We start from the raw sequence: 23,804 nt of genomic DNA on the forward strand, positions 1-23,804 counted from the left end.
TAAAATTTGTATTCGTTGAAGCGTTATTGAGCGGTGTAACATTACTCAAATGTTACACCGGTGTAATTTGATCCCTCCCCTATATATATATTGGTCTAATATATAAAATGGGAATTGGATACCGAGGAGCAAAGAGATAACGTCTTAGTTTCGGACGGTTAATTATGCGTTGTGATAAATGATATTTTGACATCAAAATGATATTGTAATGAATTATTATAGAAGATAAAAATAATATAGAGATAAAAATATAGAGTGTCACATATAACATTAATCGTGGCTCTGCAAGTGTACAGAATCGCTACCAAGTAATAAAGTAGTAAGTTATCGTCTCTACAGGGATTGTGCCTAAGCTACCAATTTCGGTTAAGAATTTATGATAGTTTTGCTTTCGCTTTGTTTGTTTGGAAAAGGTTTTGAGACAAAGTTAGATAGTATAAGACTAAAGATGAAAGAAAGAGTTCAAGATGATAAAAGTAGGTTAAGTGCTTTCGAATCCCTCCCCTATTTTTGTTTGGTAACTGGCGTTATATCTGCTCACTATTGAAGCATTATCTGGAGATTAATTTCTATTAAAGTAAGTCTAGTATAACTATACTTACTTCTATTGTAATCTGTTTAGGTCGAACCAATTAAGTTAGGTTTAGCCTTCGTGTCCTTACCCTTAATGAGTTCAGCCTTTAATGGACGTCCTTACCTTTAGAGGTTCATAATTTAACAAGTTCTCTAGCGTAACGGATTCCCTAATATCAGTACAGAATTTAACCATGTGTGATTCTTAATCTCAAACCTAACCGCATATACTGAATTTAATGGTCTCATATTGGTAGGTTATAGTATCTCTTTGATTATGTAGTCTTAGATGTGTCACGATATCCACTTCGACCCTAGTTACTAACAGAATATGCGCGCGTTCATATATGCTAGTGTATAAAACGATAAATATAGATACTAACATATAATAAATGAATAGCAATTTGTAAATAGACTTGGAATATAACCAGATTATATGTCTCAAGCAGTCCTAGGGGAGTTCATCTACTTGCCCTAACCTAAAGGGACTTAGCTAATATTAAGCATATTGAACAATAAAGTAAACATGCATAAAAATAACCCTGATTCCTTGCGGAGGAAGTTCGTCTCCCGATGGTGGGAGAGAGTCTCCCTCTATTGAGAGCTCTTTGGCCCTCTTTGCTCGTCCTCCTTTGCTCCTTAGAGAGCTTATAGTTCTCTAAACTTCTGAATGAATAATTGTGAAGGATGAGAGCTCTATTTATAGTTTTTAGTGGATTTGGGCTTTTTCCATCGTGGCGAGATGGATTCATCGTAGCTACGATATGTGTATTGTTTGCTTGATCAGCACGCAGACTTGGTGGCCAAGTTTTCCCTTCATCATGGCCACGATGTATCCCATCGTAGCCACGATAGCGTCCAGAATTAGATTTTTGCTTCAACACGAAAGTTGTAGCTCTTTGTCTTAGCATTTCAACGCATGGTCGCATGACTCGATCCGATACTCGTAGCTCCAGTTATCGTGTTTTTGGTGCGATGTGATATTTCTTCATTTTTCATCTTGTGCATCGAACTCATCGTGCCCATGGTGCTTCACATATTTCTCATCATGGCCACGATGCGATCCATCGTGCTATGATGGATTGATTTGTTATGATGTTTTAATCGTCTTCTCATTGTGCTACGATGGTCATCCATCGTGGTGCGATGAATTCTTCAATTTCTTTTTTTTTTTTGCCGTTTTTCATGCATTTTCCACTTTTCTTGATTATTGGACAAGTAACTCCGTAACTTTAGGTATTTGCTTGCATTTGGTCTTTAATTGCTACTAAAACTACTCTAAAATAGTATTAAAAACATCATATAATTGACTGTCATCAAACATCTACATTTTGGTGTTTTATGTTTTTTTTTTTGATAAATTACATTTTATTTAGTGGTTAAATAATAATAACATAACTCATCTAATATACATCTATAACTGGACTTAGTACTATATTGATCTTACAAAAAAAAATCATTTTATTCCCCTTTTCATTTTCCATTTCTCCTTCCTCCATTGGAAAATTTCATTGTTAATAAAATATTATTTGTAGAAAAACTTAAAATTGGAATTATATCTTGTTTCTGAAAATGTGAATTTTTAAAACCAAGGAACCTATAAAAGTGTTGGAATATTAAAATTTAAGTTTCTTAAGCACTTAAATTTAAAATTTTACAAACAACTTTTTTGTTTTATAAAATATTATAATTCCTAAAGATACAACGTTTTCCAATCTTTTAAAAAACTTAAGATATGAAAATAAATTAAGAGTATTTTTTTTTACTAAAAATAAACAATATTCACTCAATCAAATTGATAAAGTTGCAATATAAATTTAAAGTTGCAAAAAACTTAAAATATTGATTTTTTTAACAAACTCACATCATTCATGTTAATAGTATGAAATAAAAAATAAAATAAACTTACAATATGGCTATATTCGAGTGTCTCAGATACTCATACTTTTGTATTTGCAGGAAAATGTGAAAGTGAAAAAATTTCAATCATGTTTCAATTTTTATTATAATCATAGGTACGAGTATTTCACATCACCATTAATTAAAAAGATCTAATTTCAATTATAACCTTGTAGAACTAAATTTCCTAATTTAAGTTGTATTTGATATCTCACATGTGTTATTGTTCGACTCCAACACATTCAATTATGTTATTGTTCTGGTTAAGGATATGAGGGAACCTAGTTGATAGTGCACCAATTCTAGGTTTTAGAGTTTTTATGAATTTGTGTAAAAAGTGAATGAAATAGAATCTGCATTTGTCTGACATATATATCCTTAGTATCACATCACAACACCCAGTGAGTTAGGTAGAGGGAGAAGAGATATCTCTCCCGCGTTCTGACAAGTTAATTGAGCTAAATCTACAACGGTAATGGATTTGTTTGGACCTTTGTTCGTAGATAGGACATAAGTTTCTAATGTACGCGGTCATAACAATACATAACCCCTGAAGCATAAAACATACTATATGGTGATAACCGTGATGTGACATTTGGTGGGCCCAATTTTTTAGTTGAATTGTCAATATATTTGGCAATTTTATAAACTTAATTTAACTTAAACAAATAACTCAAGAAAAATTACAACCCAACAACAATTCTTTAAGAACAACACAGTAAAAAGAATACAACAACACAAAAACACAACTTTACAACCCAAAATACAACAACGATGCAACAATAATACAAAAACATATTGCAAATCCAACAAGAACAATGTAGCAACGAGGTAACAACAACATTCATAGTTCATCCTCATCAACACCAAAACTTGTTTTCTCTTCATTTTTTCCTAACATCGACCGCCATCGCCACCACTGCATCACTATTGCTCTTCATTTACCCCGCTCACCATAATACATCTTCGACCTTCATCTCTCACCCCCACCATCACTATTCTTTCTTTGACTTCAATAAACGGGGAAAAATAAAACCCAGATTTATTTTTCTGTACCTTGCAATTGGAGCTCGATTTGTTTTCCTTGTAGACGGGCTCAGACCCATGGCGGTTCTAGACACGAAAGAGTCGGTACGCGTGGCCGATTTGTTGTTGTCAACTGTGTTGTTGCGTTGCTGTGTTGTTGAAGAATTGATGAACGCGTTGCCGGGTTGTTGTGTTGTTTTTTGGATCATGTTTGATAGGATCTAAAGAAGTTTTTTTAAAATTGGGGGAAATTGAATAGAGTTAGGGATTTCTAGAGTTTGAATTTGGTGTTGTTATTGTTCTTCTCTCTGATTTGATATCCTCTTATTTATTGATTGTTGCGAAATCTGGGTTTGATTGGTGATTGAGAGAAGAAAATTATTTGGAGGTGGCGGTGATTGAAAGAAAAAAAATGAAGAGAAAGATGATTCTGCAAGGTTGTTGTTGGGTTATGTTTTTATATATATATATATATATATATATATATATATATATATATATATATATATATATATATATATATATATATATAATAATAGGAGGTTTTTGTTATGTGGAAATGTATTTTTTATCTTTTTTAATTTAATAATCGAAATAAATACTATCATTTATCATTTAATTGAGATTCTTTGCATTTTATTACTATTATTTTTGAAAATTCCATGATTGACATGAGTCACCATGTTATTGGTCAGTTCATTAAAACAATGAGTCCATAAAGTGTCACATAAGCGTTCTATTAATCAAAGAGATAGAAGTAGGGGTGTATGTATAGATTGAGGAAATTCAGTCCATCCGAACAAATCCACCCAATTCAATCCAAAAAATTGGGTTGGTTCAGGTAATTGGGTATATATGGATTTTAAAAATGAAAAAGGAATTTTTTTCTACCCCTACATTTAACTCTTTACCCTTACGTATTTTCAAATATTCCTATTCTACCCTTATTTTACTATACTATTTTTTTTATCATATTATGTACACCCCTTTAAACACATTGTTCCAGTAAACTCTTATACTTTTCCAATTTGTTAAATTTACCGGAACACTTTTCAAGTGTTCTGGTTTGTATAATTTTAAGAAATGATTAAATGTGTTTACCGGAACACTTGAAAAAGTGTTCAGGTGTGTAAATATTTTTTTTTACCGGTTCATTTGGAAAAAAGTGTTCAGGTGTAAAAATCTCAATCTACTCGCTCACAATTCTTCCTCAAATTTCACACGCACTTTCTAACCCTTTCCTCTTTGTAATAATAATCACCATTCTCTCAAACTAATGCTCACAATTCACACACCGATCCCATTCAAGATAAACAACAATCTCAATCTTCAAAACCTATTTACTCTCCTACACCCTCCAATCGACAACTTCGAACCTCTCACAACGGGTATTGAATCATGCTTTTGGGATGTTACAATTACATTATTGAATTGAGATTGGGGTTTTAGGTATCACTTTGATGGCACTGCTAGGAAATTCTTTTTGAGGGCTGGTACTTCAAAGTTTCCATTCCTGAACGGAGGCAAAGCTTTTGCTTGATGTATTCCGTTGAGAATCCTGGGTTTCAATCAGTTATGAGAAATAACAAATCGGAACACTTTTTCAAAGTGTTCTGGTAACAAAAAAAAATAGAAATTTACCTGAACACTTTTTTTAAGTGTTCCGGTAAACAAATTTAACCAGTTCTTAAAATTATATAAACCGGAACACTTTTGGAACACTAGTGTTTCGGTATCGGAGCAATGTGTTTGAATGGGTGTACAATATTCACCAGAAAAGTTAGAAAATGATAAAAAAAATAGTATAGGAAAATAATGGTAAAATCGGAATATTTGAAAATACGTAGGGGTAAAGTGTTAAATGTAGAGGTAGAAAAAAAATTTCAATAAAAAATTCATAAAAAAGTTGTGTTCTAGTTCTAGGTAAACCAAACCCAATTCAAAAAATTCACCGAACCAATAATGTTATAGGTTTTTGGATTTTTTAAAAAAATACTAAAATTTATGTCGTTTGCTAGTTAAATATTTTTCATAAAATAAAAATTTACTATTTTTTATAAACAAAACTATATTCTTTGTCGTACCTAAGAGAAAAAAAAGCAGGGTCGTGAATAAAAAAAACCTAGACATTTAAAAATTGTGCATTCATTATGAGTCAAATTTTATATACAGTAATTTTTTAAATTTTGACTTTTGCCTGACCGAAAAAAAAAAATTGACTTTTAAAATTGTATAATTAAGATATAATAATAATAATAGTTTAATTACATTTACATTAATTATAAAAAAAACATTTAGATTAATAATTGATTTTTTACTTTTATTTTGAAAAATCAACTAAATTTAGTCAAGGGTAATTTTTGTATTTACAAATAATAATAATAATAATAATAATAATAATGATATACTAACCACTTGAGGTTGGTCTAGTGGTGTTGGTTTGGGTCCTTGGGGTATGCTCCTCTCAAGGTCTCAGGTTCGATTTTCCTTGGTGCCAATTTCGATGGGTTAAGTCCATATAGAGAAGAAAAAGAAAAAAAAAACTATGTCTTTTAATGGGCCCCCCGCAATTTGGCGGTGAGATTGGTCCCCTTGAATTAGTCGGTCTTATTGCCAGATACCAAGTTTTTTTTTTTTTAAAAAAATAATAATAATCTATATTTATACTATATATAAAGAGAATACACGAGTTTTGGTCTGGACTTTTCATAATACCAACAATACCCTTGATTTTTTTAGTAGCAACAAAAAAATTTTATTAACAAACTCACCATAACATAAGGCACATAAAAATCTTTTTTTAACAAACTGAGCATTAGATAAGGCATATTTTTTTTTTACATAAGTTAGACACAGGCGCCTGCTTGTCCGCTAGTAATGATAATAATAGTATAATCTTTTATATTATAAGCTTGTATACACAAGCAAACTCTAAACCCTAATTTGTTTTTCCTGTTTTCCCTCCATTTTATCTTGCAATTTTTATTAAAAAATAATACAATTTTGTCTTGACTAGAATTCGAACTCACAACCCTTCAATGCAAGACAATATTTCCAACCATTATGGCAAGTATACCAATTGTGATTAAAATTATGTGCAATAATTGATAAGCACCATCAATTTTAAAAGTATATCATATCAAAATTATTGTTGACTATATTATTCATCACGAAATATTTTTATGTCTTTCCTGATCAATGATTTTTTTTTCTACCGGATCATAAATTTAGAGAATAATTATCATGTGAGATTTGGAAAGTTATTATCACGTGTAATTTGGAAAGTTATTATCAAACTCAATTCTACTAAATCAATTTTTTTTTGCAATACAACCAAACACAACCATAGTCATGTCACTAATCACATTTATTGTTTTGTTTTTAATATTGCAGATTTAATATTAACCGATGATCAATTGATATAATATGCACTAGCAGACCAATTGTGATTTAAATTATGTCCACAAAGTGTTAAGCTCCATCAACTTTCATAGGAAAGATTTCATACGACAATTAAGCACCATCAATTTTTATTACACAATTTAAACAATTAAAAACCGATAATCTCTTATATTATAAGCTTGCTAACATAAGCTAACCCTAAACCAAATTTTCCCCCCCTCATTTTCTCTTTCTTTTTATTGCAGCTTTATATTAAAAATATACAGATTTGTCATTGAACCTGCATCTCTTACTTACAATAAAACCTTTCAACCGCTAAAACATGTGCTTCAATTATGAAAGAATTTAGGAATCCTAATATGTTAACCCTGTTTTCAATAAATTTGAACGGCGGAATTAATCACAATTTTTATTTATTTATGGATGTCTACTTAAGTTTATGTTCTTGATTACGTCTTTAATTTATTTTTTTTAACCTTTAATTATCATCAATTTTTTAACCTTTAGTTATCAGCATTTTTTTTTAATAAGTAAACAAAACGATGGAGTTCAAAAATTATTTAAAAAATATATAAAATATAAAATAAGCACATAAACAAATATAGAATAATTAGTCTATGAAATTCCATATACTACTCTTATTGAAAATGCTCTTAGAATTTTTGTATTTTATTTTTTATTGTTACATATTATATTACACCTAATTAGACTTATGCACCGCATGGGTGAAAGTTCTAGTTTCTCTCTACTCTTATCTATATCTATACATATCTATACATATAATAAAGGGAAAACTTGAAATTTAGTGTAGTCTTTTTTTGTAATTCCCATGATATCCTTAAGAGTTTTTTTTTTTTTTTTAAACTATTCCTAAACAGTTTTTTTTTAAACTATTCCTAACTTCTACTCTTTTTTCTTAACTTCTATTTTAAAATTTTTTATCGAAATAATTTCTTCTCTCAAAGATAAAATAACATAACTTCTATTTTTTTTTTGTTTTCATCTAACCATTTATGTTTTTATCTATATCTATACCTATAATAAAGAGAAAACTTTAAATTTGGTGTAGCTTTTTTTTATAATTCACATAATACCTTTAACTTTTTTTAAAAAACTATTCCTAAACAGTTTTTTTTTTTTTTAACTATTCCTAACTTCTACTCTTTTTTCTTAACTTCTATTTTAAAAAATTTTATCGAAATAATTTCTTCTCTCAAAGATAAAATAACATAACTTCTATATATTTTTTTGTTTTCATCTAACCATTTATGTTTTTATTTTCATAAAATCATATCACATATACGGGCACGGAACGTGTCCGTCTCGCCATTAGTATTTAAAATGGAAATGTCTTTGACAAGTTCCAATTGCAAGTTGAAATTGTAGTTATAGTTTTTTTTTTTTTTTTTGTTAATCAATTATTCTCTTTAATAATATTAACGCATTTATAAAAAACTATCCGATTTTTTTTATTGATAAAAAAACTACCCGATTCTTAGAATTGAAAAATTGGAATTGCTTTATATGTACTATGTATAAAGAGAATACATGAGTTTTTGTGGGAACTTTTAATAATACCAACAATAACCTTGATTTTTTTTAGGAATCTTTTATTAACAAACTCACCATAACATAAGACACATCTTTTTTTTGTAGCAGCAAAAATCTTTTATTAACAAACTGACAATAACATAAGACAAATTTTTTTTGCCATAGTAGAAAATAAAAATTCTTTGGTCATCTTAAAATAAATAAATAAATAATATTTTTGGTTTACAATGAGCTGAGAATCGAACCCAAGACCTATAACATACTACCCAAACCTCTCACCACTAGTGGCTTAAAATAAATAAATCACCTTTGTTATTTCCTAAAAAAACAAATAATTTTCTATTTATAATTCCATTGACAAATTTAAATAGTTTGGTCAAAGCTAGATGTCTATTAAAGTAAAAAATCTAAAAAAATAAAAACTGACCATCCCCTATTAAAATCATCTTTAAATGTAAATACCCCTAGTTCCCATTTATTCTCAAAAACTCAATTTAATTACCATTTTGTTTAATAAAAAATATTAGCAAACCCCAAATCTTAATCTCACCCACCATCTTGACCTTACACCCAATGGCAGCGATCCACTTTTGAAAGTCATTCGAGGGTATTTTCGTCATTCCACATAAACCTCTTATTTTCAATCTTTTCACTTTAAATACCAAAAAACTCACCATCGGATCTTCAACTTAACAACACCTCAACCACTTTGAAATTCAATCACCACCGTGCCGGAGCTGAGTTCCGGCGACTCCTAAACTCGTAACTCACTCAATTTCTGGTCTCCATTTCACTTCACAAAACCGAAACTATCTGTCTTCTTCTTCCTATCTCAGATTGGAAGAAGAAAATCGTGAAAAATGAGTTCAGAATTGACTTTCAGAGGACACGAAGCACAACAAGTGAACGACGAATACTCACCGAAACCAAACAAACCATGGCTCTCAGCAATTCGTCCGATTCGTTACATGCTTCGTGAACAACGACTCGTTTTCGTGTTAATCGGAATCGTCATAGCAACTTTATTCTTCACACTCGCACCATCAACTACCAAATCATCATCCTCATTCTCAACCGTTCATTACGATTCTCATCCGATCTCATATTTCGAGAATGAACCAAAATCCACACCGTACCATCAACGCGCCGCCGCGGTTGTTCATTCATTTGGGAAGATTCCGTTAGGAATCAAACGAAAGGGACTTCGGATCGTTGTTACCGGAGGAGCCGGTTTCGTTGGTTCTCACCTTGTGGATCGGTTAATTGCGAGAGGTGATAGCGTTATTGTTGTTGATAATTTCTTCACTGGAAGAAAAGAAAACGTTATGCATCATTTTGGTAACCCTCGATTTGAGCTTATTCGACACGACGTCGTTGAGCCTCTTTTGCTTGAAGTTGATCAGATCTATCATCTTGCTTGTCCTGCTTCACCTGTTCATTACAAATTCAACCCTGTCAAGACTATTATATCCTTTTTCATTATTTCAATATCATTTTGTCAGCTACGTTTGATATCACTGTATTAAAATCACGAAACCACAACTCAACTCACCGTGGTTTTGTAGAAGCTACAGAGTGTAGCTTTTACACGTGATTCGGATAGTGATTCTGATATACTCACTGTAATACTGACGATGAGTTATGGTAAATTTAATTTTGTGATTATGCATTGAAATTAGGACTAATTATTTTTGGAGTTTTATTTTTTCCTTAATTGAATGTTTACAAGACCAATGTTGTGGGAACACTGAACATGCTTGGATTGGCCAAGAGAGTTGGAGCTAGATTCTTGTTAACAAGTACTAGTGAGGTTTATGGTGATCCTTTGCAGCATCCTCAGAAGGAGACTTATTGGGGAAACGTTAATCCAATTGGTAAGTAAATTAGATGGATTTGTTTGAATGTGGATTTGAATTTGGATTCTATTTCTGGGTATAAAGTATGAATCAATTTGGATTTAGGAACTTGCATGTTATGTTTGTTTGCTTTTTCAATTGTCAAAAACTGGTTTTTTTTTTTTGTACCTTTTATTATTTTCCATTCTAGGATTTTTTTTTTCTTTTTCTGTTAACTAATTAGATACGTGGAACGTGGCAAGAGGACCGTATTTGTATGAATTTTAGGGTGTTGTTTAGGTATCCGTGATTTACGGGTCCACTAAATCAACGGTTCAGATGATTGTTGTTGATGGGGCACGTTGCATAAACGTGAAAATCACTCTTGTGTGCTGTAAAATCTGCTTCCACATTATACAGTGCTTGGGTTGTAATTATGGGTTTTATTGTGGTTAAAGAAGGAGGGTAATTTGGTCACATAGAGAGTGTTTTGTCCTTGTCTCTATGTAGTGTTGTGTTGTGTTGGGTAATTTTTATTTTGATGGGGTAATAATAATAAAGAAATTGTTGTGATATGAGACAGGTGTTAGAAGCTGCTACGATGAGGGAAAGCGTACGGCTGAGACATTGACTATGGACTACCACAGAGGGGCCGGTGTGGAGGTCATTTTCACTGTCCTATATTTTCATTGATAATGATAATTGTATTAAGTGAATGATTGGTATCACGGTGAGAATGTCAGAATCACGGTGATCTCCACCATGATTTTGCATAAGCTACAGAATATAGTTTTATGCAAAATTACGGTGACTCATTGTAATTATGACATATTCACCGTGATACATAAGCTCATTGTTAATTGTGTACTGTTATCTTATTGTGAAATATATGTTTTTTGCAGGTTAGAATTGCTAGGATCTTTAATACATACGGTCCCAGAATGTGCTTAGATGATGGACGTGTCGTTAGTAACTTCGTTGCTCAGGTACACACCCTTTCTTATCATTTTTTGCTAGTACTTTACTTCTTAATATTTAATTGTAATAGTTGTTTCTAATCGTTTGGCCTACATGCAGGCGCTGAGGAAGGAGCCTTTGACAGTTTATGGGGATGGGAAGCAGACAAGAAGTTTCCAGTACGTCTCTGACTTGGTAAGCACTTTTGCATTTCTAACTAATCTAATAATCTATATGCTCATTTGGCTTGGTCTTTGTTTATGGAATTCAATTAAAAAACTTTTGATATTAGTGTTTTTTTTTTTTTTCACGTTTGGAGTTGACAAAATTGATTTTACGGTGTAATGTTGATTTTGACATTTTAGATGTTATTCAGAATTTTATTTTACCTACATAATTAATTATAGTTTGAAGCTAGAATTCGAAGTTTTTGCTTCTACAATTGATTCTTAGTCTCAAATTTATTGTTGATACTTGAACCCATTTTCTTATGAATGTAAACCTATAAATCATTTTATATTTGACTCATCTTTAATCGGAATCAATTTTTAAAATCAATTTTTCTCTCATTATAACCAAATATAAATACACACGGTATACGTCAGAATTGCCCATGATTTTGGCAAAAACTACACTTTATAGCTTCAACAAAATCACAATGCCACCATGATCTCAAATAGTATAGTTGAAAATGTTTTTCAATCTTTACTTTTACTATGTAGTAGTAGTAGCTCTTAAGTCTTCTTTTTCCCCATGTTTGAATTTGGATTACTAGTGGCTTTGTTTTAACGTGCATAAATAAAATAGTCTTGCACTATACACAATTGTGTTTCGCACTATTAAATCAATAAGACTAATCATATCTCATTTGATCTCATAGTAGAACTTATTGATCAAGTAATGAAAAATAATTTGTACATAATGCAAGACTTGTACCATGTACATAGAATTGAGCTGTAGTATTTGTTGTTGAAGTTTTTAACATCTCCGCATGTGCATGCTGCACTGCACATTAACTGTTAAAAGTTCATGGTTTTCTGCTAATAGTATTTTCTTTTGTAAGTAATAACTAATAAATGAAAGTTGTATTGATATTTAAATGATGTGGTCATTGCCCATTGGCTCATTTCACTTAAGAACCATTTGCACGTGACTAAAGGTTTGTTTAAAGGCACCGGTGGGCCAGCTCTTATAATGGCAATTTGCACAATTAAATAGTTGTAAAAGCTCATCTCTGACAACTACAGTTGAAAATGTAGTAAGAATAATTCAAAGTGGCTGCCTCGTGTACAAGATGTATGCATGAATTTGATGAATAACACGTGTCCTGTGAATAATTAAATTCCATTGTGAATATTATTAGATTATGTTATATGTATTTTTATTTTGGTTGCTGCTATGTCTTTGAATTTAGAATCTTTCTGAAGATGTTGCTGTTTGCTCATTAATGTGATTTTTATGGCACAGGTGGAGGGTCTAATGCGCCTTATGGAAGGAGAACATGTAGGACCATTCAACCTTGGAAATCCCGGTGAATTTACCATGCTTGAACTTGCCAAGGTAAATATTTAGAAGGAAACAATATGATATGAGCATATAATCATTTGCATTACATTGATAAATCCAAAAGCCATATTCATCCAACTAAGTTAAATGAAGCTTTATTCATGAACCATATGATATATGTTTTGTTCCACTTTAGAATAATCAAAAGTATTCTTGAGGTGTAGATTTGATTTTAACATGTTTGAATGTTCTTAAGGAGAATTGATTTTACCTCCTTAGGTCCAGATTTTTTTCTAATTTGAAACTCGAATTTGGAGAGTATGCCTCTAAGATTGATTTTAAGTCTTGAATTTATCATTCAATCCATTTTAACGTCAAAATATTCACATATAAATCATTTTACATTCAACTAAAAATCTTTAGGTAAAATCAACTTTTATCACCGCAAAATCAAACACAGACATAATACATCATCATACTTGATATGAAATACTAGTTTCTTCATTTCTATTCTTAGTTCCCTAAAACTACAGTTCCTTGGTCAGTCAGTCCTATTCTTTGGTTGCATTACTGTTTCCTATAATCATTATTTTTTATTATTGATTTTCTTATAATGAGGATGGGAATGAAGAATGTTAGTTTTGGATTAGTTCTTTATTTTCTGTCGGTGGAAGTCTTACATCTGATAAACCTTATTATTGAATGCATCATAATATATGTACGTTTGGTGTGTAGGTGGTCCAAGAAACAATCGACCCAGATGCAAAGATAGAGTACAGGCCAAATACAGAGGATGACCCACACAAGAGAAAGCCTGATATTACTAAGGCAAAGGAGCAGCTTGGTTGGGAACCCAAGGTGGACCTTCACAAGGGCCTCCCACTAATGGTTTCTGACTTCCGACAACGTATTTTTGGTGACCATAAGGAAGGTGGAACTGTGGCCTAATTCTTGAATGTGCTATGTTTATGTTATGTGTACCTTAGTAGAGTGAGAAAGGGAAAAGATGTAGTCCAAGGATAACAACACTTAGGTGTTTTCCATTAGTCACAGCAGCATATGAAATGTCCCTTTTGTTGTTTCTTCTTTCTCAATCTTCTTATGAGGGAAGATTGATCGATAGCCATAGCCAGCCATGATTTCAATTTCCTACAATCTATATAATTCTATTTCTATATTTTTTGGATGTAAGTGGGTACTATTATGTACAAGTGACTACAGTTATAGCTATTTCAACATTTTACCTTATTCTATTTTGCTCCAACTTCATAAATTACAACCTCTTGTTTGCAATTTGATCTCTGGTTTTGTCGATTTTGCTACCTCTTCCTTACTGGACACTCAGGGTCCAAATTATGCTAAATTTACCTGGATTAGGTTCTCATTTTATGCATATGACTAAATTAATGAAATTAATAATACCAATGATAAAGCAACATTTTCAAATTTTTTCCCCCTTCCCATTAGTGGTTAATCATAAACACACTAAAAACAGATTTGGGTCACGGGGGGGATCATCTCTGTTTCAGGGAGCTGCTCTGTGGATATCCTTGTCTGAGTTTAGTTAGTCTCCCAGGGTCTTGCATTATCTCTTTAATTTCCATTTTGTCAATAATTGGGGGTCCTAGTTTTAAGGTTTCTTATTCCTAGATTAATCTGGTAAGGTAACATTGACAATAATATAGTCTGTTTCTCTATTATAAATACCTCACCAACATGAATCTGGTATGACTCTCTGTCACCACCGATACTGCCTACACCAAAATTTATGTCTGTCTGCCATGCTAAATTTAGTGAAACATTTGATTTTGAAACATGTAATATTTTGCTTTTGCTTTTGTTTTTGAAACAATTTGAACCCCTATTAGTACATTATGTACCGAGGGAATAATGACGTTTGGCCAGTATAACACAATGTATGTGTAACATGACCATAGTTCAGAACGCCCATCAGTCTGTTTATAATTCTACAGTGATGCGCGAGGGCGACCTTCTTGAAACTCAAGAAGATTACTGCGCTTGTAAGTTGTAATTGGAAGAAAAGACTCAATACGTGCCTTGCTAGTAGCTCTTTTGTCAAGCCAACTTATGATGTCTCCGAAAACAAGTTCGATATTTTCATCAGGCTCCCCAGATGTTAATCCATGCCACATTCCAGGATACAATTTCAAGGTCTTGTCGACACTACTAGCTTTGTCATATAATGCCTTGCTTACTTCTGGGTCTGTCACTGTATCTTCCTCTCCATGTAATACTAAGAAAGGCAGTGTCACCTGTTCAAAATTCAGGTTATGAGACTCGAAAAACTGTAATTTGATTAATTACAAGTAAGATTAAAAAATCAAGTCTGCTGTCACCTGGTGTAAGCTGGTTTCAACACTCAAACTAGTTCTTAGTAGTTCCAATGCTGTTTTTAACCTTGGCTTGTCCTGATATATCAACTTGTTATTTCTTATCTGCAATCATCACCATAGAAAAAAACACATATTTTAACTGGAAGAACAAAAACATTAAACCTCGACTATAGGAAAAAGAGACATTAAGCCTCACTGTCTCCCGTTTGGTATGATCTTTGAAGGCTGAATTGATGACATCCTTTGTGGGAACAATTTTCCACTTGGGAATAATTTCTTCCAAACCTGTCAATATGCTAACAAAAACAGGATGTGGTTTCAACTTCTCTGATATCTTACACATTGGTGCCACCAAAACAGCACCATCCCAAAATGAAGGGTCCCTTTTATGTAACAGTAAAGACACAGCTCCTCCCATTGATTCTCCATATAAGAATTTGGCCTTTCCCTTGAACTCTTGGAGCTCTAAAATACCCAAATGAGTCAGCAACTCAGCATAAACAAGTTCCTAAGTGTTTGAATTCAACACTGATATTGTTGAATATAAAGGCAAGAACAATAAATTATGTCATTACCACAAATTGACTTGTAAAAGCTGGAACAGTCATTAACAACGTTGTCGAATTTGGTTATGTAACAACGAACACCTGCAGAGCGTCCATGTCCTTCGTAGTCCATCCCAAACACAGCATATCCTGCAGACGCTAACTTTTCTCCAATTTCTAGAGGCATGAAGAGAACGATTATTCATAAATACAATTTGAAAGTACTGCTGGTATATCAAAATCGTGAAGAATGTATTGAAAGTACTTTTTCAATAATGGTTCTAAACTCTAAAGTACTAGTATTTTTTTCCACCACCAGTATTCGGTCCACTGGACCACCTAATCTGATTCGGGGGTTAGTTCTTGCATCAACTGGTTGAGAAAATTAACACAAGCGCTTTCATTAAACGACATTACTATTGATTTGTTCAAATGACATGTGAAATAATTCCATATTTATAGGTTACCTAAACAAGACAATATATGGTCTAAAAAAGGCCCTAGGTGTTGGTTTGAAACGCTCAATCACACTTTGGGTAACTTTGGATTTATGTCCTACAAGTATGATCCTTCCTTGTTCACCTCTAACTAACTCTACTATTATCATGTTGGTATATGTAGATGCAATGCATTCCTCTATGCAGGGTCAACATTGACATTTTTGGTGCTCTATGTCAACTAAAATAATAGTGTCCTCGTAATTATATCATTATAATTATTTCATTTATAAAAAGTGAGTTACAAATTTTCCAAACTAGTAAGCATGTTATGTTATGAGAATCGTCAATTATTTGAAATAAAAAATTATATATCTTTCCAATTCTCAAGAAAAAAATATATTTTGGTAATACGAAATTCAGTCGGGTCGGGTGATAAAAAAAACATACCGAGTTTTGTTCAAATTAGAGATTAATTTTTTACTGTAAAGTACAATGAAAATTATGTGTGTATATATATTCAAAATAATTATATATGAATAAAAAGTAAGATGAACAATAAGTTGTGCCGGTAAACTTTTTTAAATGATAAAATTAATCATCTGAAAAATTACATCCATAAACCTAGAAAACACAATATTATTATATATATAACCCTTTGAACTATTTCAGAAGATCCACAACCTAATTTAATTTTGAGCTTGATCTAAAATTACATTTTACTTTAATTTTAAAAAGTAGTGTTTCGAATATTAATTAAAGAAAATATAAAAAATTAATACATTTTTAATTCTAAAATAAAAATCAATTTTAAATATTAGATAACACACAATTAATTTTCTCTCATTTTCATGACTTAAATATGACCATAAACATGTATTTTAATCACAAAAAACACCAACAACTGTATACATGATATCCACCAATATATCTTGTAAATAATACAAATCTCTCTTTTTTTTTCATGTATATGTAGTCATGCATGTTATGTGAGAATGAATATTAAATATGATTGAAAATACAACGTGATTGTAAATTTTAATCCCTGTTGATTTATTTTTATGACAAAACTCTTATTACATTTACGTATCTATTATTTATCAAATAACTTATTATATTCAATTAATTAATCACATAAACTTTATAAGGTTCTATTATTTTATCGAAAATCCATTACTTATTTTTTCATCTCTCACATTTTTTTTCATCTATTCTTTTGTATTTTCCTTTCTTTCTTCTTTCTGCATACGTGCATAAAAATAAAAGATATTTTTAAAAATACACGATTACTAAAAATTATTACCCCTTTATCTATTAATATAAACTATTATAAAAAATTAAGCGTCTTTCTAAATATTTATTTATGTTATATGTATTACTATAACAAAATTGTTGCCCGGCATGCTGTCATGAAAGAAGAATATGATGCTCTACATAAAAATCACACATGGTCCTTAGTGACATTACTTTCAAGTAGAAAAGAATATTGGATGTAAATGAGTTTTTTTTTAATTAACATGTTTAAAGCAAAACTTGTTGTTAAACGTTTTCACCAGCTACAAGGTTTTGATTTTAATGAAGCATTCTCCCTTGTGGTTAAACTCATCACTATCAGACTCATTATATCCTTAGCTATCACTTACAAGTGGCCTCTCAAGCAATTGGATGTCAATGATGCCTTTCGAAACGGCTCGCTTGATGAAAAAGTTTACATGCAGTCTATGCAGAAGATATCTAATATTATAGGCTTGAATGCAGTTTTGGTCCTCAAAGTTTCACAATTGCTTGATTTTGACCCCCCACATTTCAATTGCTTGATTTCAACCCATGAGTTTCACAATTGCTTGATTTTAGTCCTCCAGGTTTCAATTGCTCGATTTTGGCCCCCATGTTTACCCCCTTTTGCATTTGCTAGCCCCCCGTTGACTTTTTTGACTAAAAATTGCTTATGTGACATTTTTAAAATAAAATTAAAATATGTTTTAATTAAAAAATAATAATATTTGCTTTTATAAAAATGTATTAAAAATTGTTTTTTTAATAAAAGGTTTAATAATTCTTTTTTATTTTAAAAAAAGTTTACAAAGTTTTTAAAAAATAGTTCATAATTTTTTTTTTACTTTTTTATATAATAAAATTATTTTATAAACTACATATAATAAAAAAAAAAATTATAATTTAGTTTTTAAAAAACAATTTGTAATTTATTTATATATTTTTAAATACTTATTTAATTTTTAAATGCCACATAACCAATTTTTAATCAAAAAATTCAACGAGGGGCTAGCAAATGAAAAAATGGGTAAACTTGGAGGGTCAAAATCGAGCAATTGAAACTTGGAGGGCTAAAATCAAGCAATTGTAAAACTTAGGGGATTAAAATCAAGCAATTGAAACGTGGGGGGCCAAAATCAAGCAATTGTGAAACTTTGGGGACCAAAACTGCATTTATATGGTCTGCAAGCTACACAAGGCTCTATATGGATTGAAATAGGCTCTTCAACAATGTTTTCATAGGTTGACTACTGCTCTATTCAATTTGGATTTAAAGCTAGAAAATGTGATCCTTCTCTTTTCGTCTACACCAAAGCCAATCAAGTTTTATCTACCGGTCAATGTTGATCATATCATCATCACAAGTATCCCAACCAGGGATGTAAATGGATATTTATGTGGACAGATAATATGATATTTGTTTCTGCTCCGTTAGATAAATATGATATATATATGTTCGCTCCATATTCGTGCGAATATCTACTATACGGGTAATCCACAGATATTGAGATACCCGCAAATATTTACAAATATTCATGGATGACTTTTTTTAATACTATTGAAAAAAAATTAATTTTTTTAAAGACATAAAAAAATATGTCAGTCTAGCAGAAATAATTCGAGGGTTTTCCTGAATATCTCGAATCAGTGCTAAATAATTTTCCGTCCCTACCATATAGTATTCATCTCTACTTAGTAACAAATAAAACATTCATATTATTTTTTATCTCTCTGAAATTTCATAAAATGGACTTTCTATAGACCCCCAACGACCAATCCTTGTGTGATTGTCAAGGATCCAATAAGTCCGACATTGATTCTTTCAAAGGTGTTAATTAAACAAATGCGTCCATAGTGACTTGGATGAATATATCCCCTATCCGAAAACTAGCAGTTCGTCCCGTCAATCCCCAGGACTCAAATAACTCCATTTTCTCCCATGAACTATTTGGGTCAATGGTTGGTTGGATCTAAAACTTAAAATAACGGGTGTAATCCAGACTTAACCGAACTCGTTCAAACCGATACAATGATGGAATTAGACCTTAAAAATGTGTGTTCAGTTTTTTGGACCCGAATACTTCCGAACCCGGCCGATGCCCATGTATTGTGTCAAGTAGATAGTACTATAAAATATTACTGTAGTGGCCACGTCAACGACCGTCAATAATACATGATAAATATGCTTTTGAACGAGGTAGGCTTTGGAATGGGCTGACAAAGGTGGCAGGCAGTATAGAAGATAATAATAAGATATGGGCTGCCGCAAAGCAGAACACACTCACCCACCGACCGTTATCTCTTTCCAAGTTTCCATGTTATTGTCTAGCTAGTTCTTGTCCATCGAATCGAGGTGCTTGTTTTGTATTACTATTGATTTGTCCAAGTAATTAAGTTATATGTTCTTAACATTTTAATAAAATTGTCTTTGAATCTTCATAAGAAACTCTTACTACCTTTGACTGTAGAGTTTTTTCTAGCATACATACATACATACTCTAACATTCATTTTTTTAAGTGAGTGTTAGAGTAAATGTTTCTAGCACACACTTCTATTGTGAATAAATAATTATTTTGGGTTGAAAATCAAGAGAATGGATAAAAAGTGGCAAATAAAGGAAGAAAAAAAAGCTGTCCAAGAGCTTGTGTTAATTACCTTTCATGAAACTACTACATTCCATTCCATATCCTGCAAATAAGCAATCAATAGCATGTTAAATAATTAGATTACACAACACCAAGTAATGACTAATGAGGAGATAGAAAGAGAGTGAAAGAGGGAAAAGAAATAGAATTGAATTACCATGGCAAATGAAAACAAGAGCCTTGGGAGAAGAAGAAATAGGCAACCATTTGCATGTGAAGAGTTGCATTCCCCTTGTGTTCCTCCAATATCCCTAATGTTAATTAAGTATAAATAATAATTCATTAATCTTCATGATTAATATATTACACAAAATATGAAGAAATGTGAACGTGAAACAAAAAACTTACTTCTTGATATTCAAATCTCAAATCCATGACTTTGGTGGATATGTCCAACAAGAAATAGATATATATAGAACTTCAATATGTTGACTTTGGTAATGATGAGAAGAGTAGTATAAAGAGGTTGTGGTGATGAAGGTTAGATGAGGTGAAAATCTTCATGTAGGGATAGAGGCTTTTCTAGTTTCTTGTTACGTGATGAATGGTATAAGAAATGGGGATGGGAGAGGGACAGAGGAAAGGAGGGTGGGGTCCTAATCCTTTGCTAAAGAGAAAGACGTGTCATGGTGTTTCACTTATTTCATAATTTGCTTTTATTTTTCTTCTATTTCTTTATACTAAGAATAGAAAATGAATGAGGTAACCATTTTCATTGAACATAGCCCATTCCTTATCTTCTCCATCATTTGTTTTTTGGATCTTACGTACGCCCACACCATTATTTTCGTCTTCTTCTAAGCCTATTATTATCCATGTTCTCTTTTCTAGGAAGGAAAAAACAAAGAAATATTGTTTTTATAAGTATATATCTAAATACTTATATTATGATATAGGCTTTAATAATTAATTAAAATTTTCAAATAATGTTTGTTCAGACATCTTAATAATCAATTGGGTGAGATGTGAATTTTAATTGTAAAGTTTCCCAAACAAAGATCTCTGATTATGTATATGTTTGGTTTATGTCATTTGCATTATGATTACTAATTAGTTGGCATTTATTACCACTTTCTTGCATCTTCAAGCAAATGCACCAAACTTAATTTGGATTAATTGGAGTTTAAAGTTATTAATTTTCACATTGTAAGGGTTCTTCTAAGACAAAATAATGCTAATAATAATGATAACACTGTAATAACATAATGTTCACTATGTTTGATCTAAATATCAAACTGAACTCAACATTCTATAAAAAGAAAAAAATCAAGCTCGACAAAATTTTCCATGTGTGAGAAACCGTCTTACTTTGAGGACAAGGAAGAACATTTTTGTGATGTACGTTTTTTTTGTGTGGACTATGAAGAGAAACAGGGCTGAAATTACTCTAAAGTCTAAACACATGAATAAATATATACATTTACATGTCGTAAAAACAAAATGTACGATAGTTGAAAACTGCCAAACCGCAACAATTTTGACCTGTTGATGTATACTGAGAAACTTATGACTATCGTATATTCTTCTGTCACAATTTCTAACAAATGCACTTTATGTTCTGGAATAGTCAGCTGCAGCACAGAAAACAGAAACTAAACCGGCCATCCCAACCACTTGCGGCCAACTTCGTGTCCTAGCAGCAACAGCTGCACCTGCTACAGCTCCCGCAATCAAACCATTGACCTGTTGGGGACAATTTTTTAGCAAAAACGAAAACGGGGAAATTTAAAAAGCAAACTATAGCAACTCAATGAGCCATGCTCATGGTGCTTTCTGAATCAAAGCGAAAATTGGCCCCAAAAATACAAATATACATATGTTCCAGCATATTCATACAAATGTGCAATATTCCATTAATCAAATCATTTGGCCCACACCACCGATCACATGGAGTGCATTGCCGGACAAAAAGAATCTAGTCAGAAAACAGGAAACCAAATTTCCTCGGAGAAATATACAACTAAGTTCCTAATGACTCGTTAATGTTGCCCAAGGGAAAGAACAAAAATGCTATGTTTTGTTCATTAAGCAGGTAGTCACCAGGCTCACCACACTGATGGAAATGTAAAAATAATATGATTAGAAGCAATTACAAGCTTACAAGGCTCACCACCAGGCTCACCAGGCTAACTACAGGGACATATTACAAGCTTACAAGTCTTAAAAAACAGGCAAGCAAAATAAAAATTGACACTTTCACACAAAATGGGCAAGCAGTATAGTATATTTATTTCCAACATTAGTACTTATAAGAGTTAAGATAATGCTGCAGAGAGCCGGCATGTTTATGCAATCCACCCTTTACAGCATTGGAAAATGTGTCGCCTTTTTTGTAGGAAAAGATCATCAATATTCTTATATAAAAGAAAAGTTTCTTGACGCCCAATGCTAGCAATAAGAGTACCCCCAAAATTAAGGTATGGATATAAATAATATCCTTACACACAAAGAAGTGTGTGCCCCAAGTAAGCTAATATTTGCTAATACTTTCCCCATTTCAAATCCGGGACTGACTTTAGTGTTGAATCATCTTTAAAATTAAGGTAATGAAGTTTAGACATTGTTCTTTTACAATTCTGGACTAGTAAGTTTACTTCATCCTATCTGTGGATATACTTCCTTTGTTATAAGAAGCTACTGTGTAACATTACCAAGATTATGTTATACATGACCACCCAGTGCCTATAACCTATAGGGCTTTGTCAAACCAAGCAATAGCATAAAATATTTAAATGCGCATTCCAATTTAGGGTTACGAAACAAAGTATAAGCTTCATCACTAATCCAATGATGTTAAAAGAATGACTAATTGCACTTGCATACAGCTCGTCGATGTTACGAGTCCTTCATCACCTAGAAAATGAAAAGCCTAAGAATTTTCCCACCTAATGGTCTAATCTTTTAAGGTTTTGGGATGAATTCTCCTTTTGAGCTTCTGCTCATAACATTTTACGAGATGATCACACAAAATACACTTCATAGAATTGATTTATAGAATAGTTGAAAATTGAAAATTAAGTATAGATAAGAAAGAAGTAACCAGCTAACTAACTAACTAACCCAATCGTTGCGTCTCCGGTATTTCTTAACCCCGCAGCGAGTAATGCTGAAAACTCCAGCTACAAGTCCTACAATCCAAAACAAAATTACATCAATTCTACAAAACACAATGAATGCAGGTCTCAAATATCAGCTTATCAAATATTCACAGTTGAATTACCACATTGAGTCCCAAAAACACGAACCGAGTTTGCCTGCATTCGACAACCAAAATCAAACAATCACCTCACAGAATAGTAAACCCTGGCATCAAATTTAAAATTCAATAGACTACCAAAAAATTCGAAAAAAAATTCTTTACCACAAAATAAGCTTTGGGAATGCCTTTAAGACCTGTAAACACAGAAATCAATGGTTACAAAGTTAGAAATTGAAAGGAACAATTTTCAATACAATTGAATTGAATTTAGTTTACCTTGTATACGAGCGTCGTAGGGACCAGTACATAATCCCCAAATTGCACCAGCCTGAAGAACAATTTAGAGTTTGAAACTGTGTTTGAATTCGTAAATGATGAAGTTAACAAAGATAAGCGACGTTACCGTTCCGACGCGAAGGATAGACTCAACAGCGAGGGATGAACATGGAACGACGTCGTCCAGGTCTTCTTCCATATTCTCCTTGTTCCCGACACGGCAGTGTACTGGGGCTTGGGTAAGGACATTTTACACAACTGGGCCTTTTCTTGGATGAGCCCAATTTATTTATATTTTTACCTTTTCTCTCGTTTCGCTCTAA

At 32.0% G+C, this 23,804-nt stretch overlaps 3 protein-coding genes across 3 annotated transcripts; 1 reads left to right on the plus strand and 2 right to left on the minus strand.

The window, feature by feature from the left end:
- Positions 1–9,059: 9,059 nt before the first annotated feature.
- Positions 9,060–13,997, plus strand: LOC123924024 (UDP-glucuronic acid decarboxylase 2-like). The gene is made up of 7 exons (XM_045976823.1): positions 9,060–9,917; positions 10,178–10,325; positions 10,870–10,949; positions 11,189–11,272; positions 11,364–11,438; positions 12,711–12,803; positions 13,485–13,997. The coding sequence occupies exons 1-7, from the start codon at positions 9,312–9,314 to the stop codon at positions 13,695–13,697; spliced, it is 1,299 nt and encodes a 432-aa protein (XP_045832779.1). The 5' UTR covers positions 9,060–9,311; the 3' UTR covers positions 13,698–13,997.
- Positions 13,998–14,555: 558 nt separating this feature from the next.
- Positions 14,556–20,687, minus strand: LOC123924107 (caffeoylshikimate esterase). Its single transcript, XM_045976917.1, has 7 exons — positions 20,355–20,687; positions 20,164–20,257; positions 20,017–20,049; positions 15,679–15,825; positions 15,300–15,568; positions 15,107–15,205; positions 14,556–15,022 (listed from the first exon to the last, which is right to left on the minus strand). Exons 1-7 carry the CDS (start codon positions 20,379–20,381, stop codon positions 14,717–14,719), a joined length of 975 nt encoding a protein of 324 aa, XP_045832873.1. The 5' UTR covers positions 20,382–20,687; the 3' UTR covers positions 14,556–14,716.
- A 494-nt stretch (positions 20,688–21,181) lies between these two features.
- Positions 21,182–23,741, minus strand: LOC123924187 (outer envelope pore protein 16-4, chloroplastic). The gene is made up of 6 exons (XM_045977032.1): positions 23,609–23,741; positions 23,482–23,533; positions 23,368–23,399; positions 23,227–23,260; positions 23,067–23,134; positions 21,182–21,689 (listed from the first exon to the last, which is right to left on the minus strand). Exons 1-6 carry the CDS (start codon positions 23,678–23,680, stop codon positions 21,558–21,560), a joined length of 390 nt encoding a protein of 129 aa, XP_045832988.1. The 5' UTR covers positions 23,681–23,741; the 3' UTR covers positions 21,182–21,557.
- Between the last annotated feature and the right edge of the window lie 63 nt (positions 23,742–23,804).

Source organism: Trifolium pratense, linkage group LG1 (genome assembly GCF_020283565.1).
Source record: "Trifolium pratense cultivar HEN17-A07 linkage group LG1, ARS_RC_1.1, whole genome shotgun sequence".
Taxonomy (NCBI): Eukaryota; Viridiplantae; Streptophyta; class Magnoliopsida; order Fabales; family Fabaceae; genus Trifolium; species Trifolium pratense.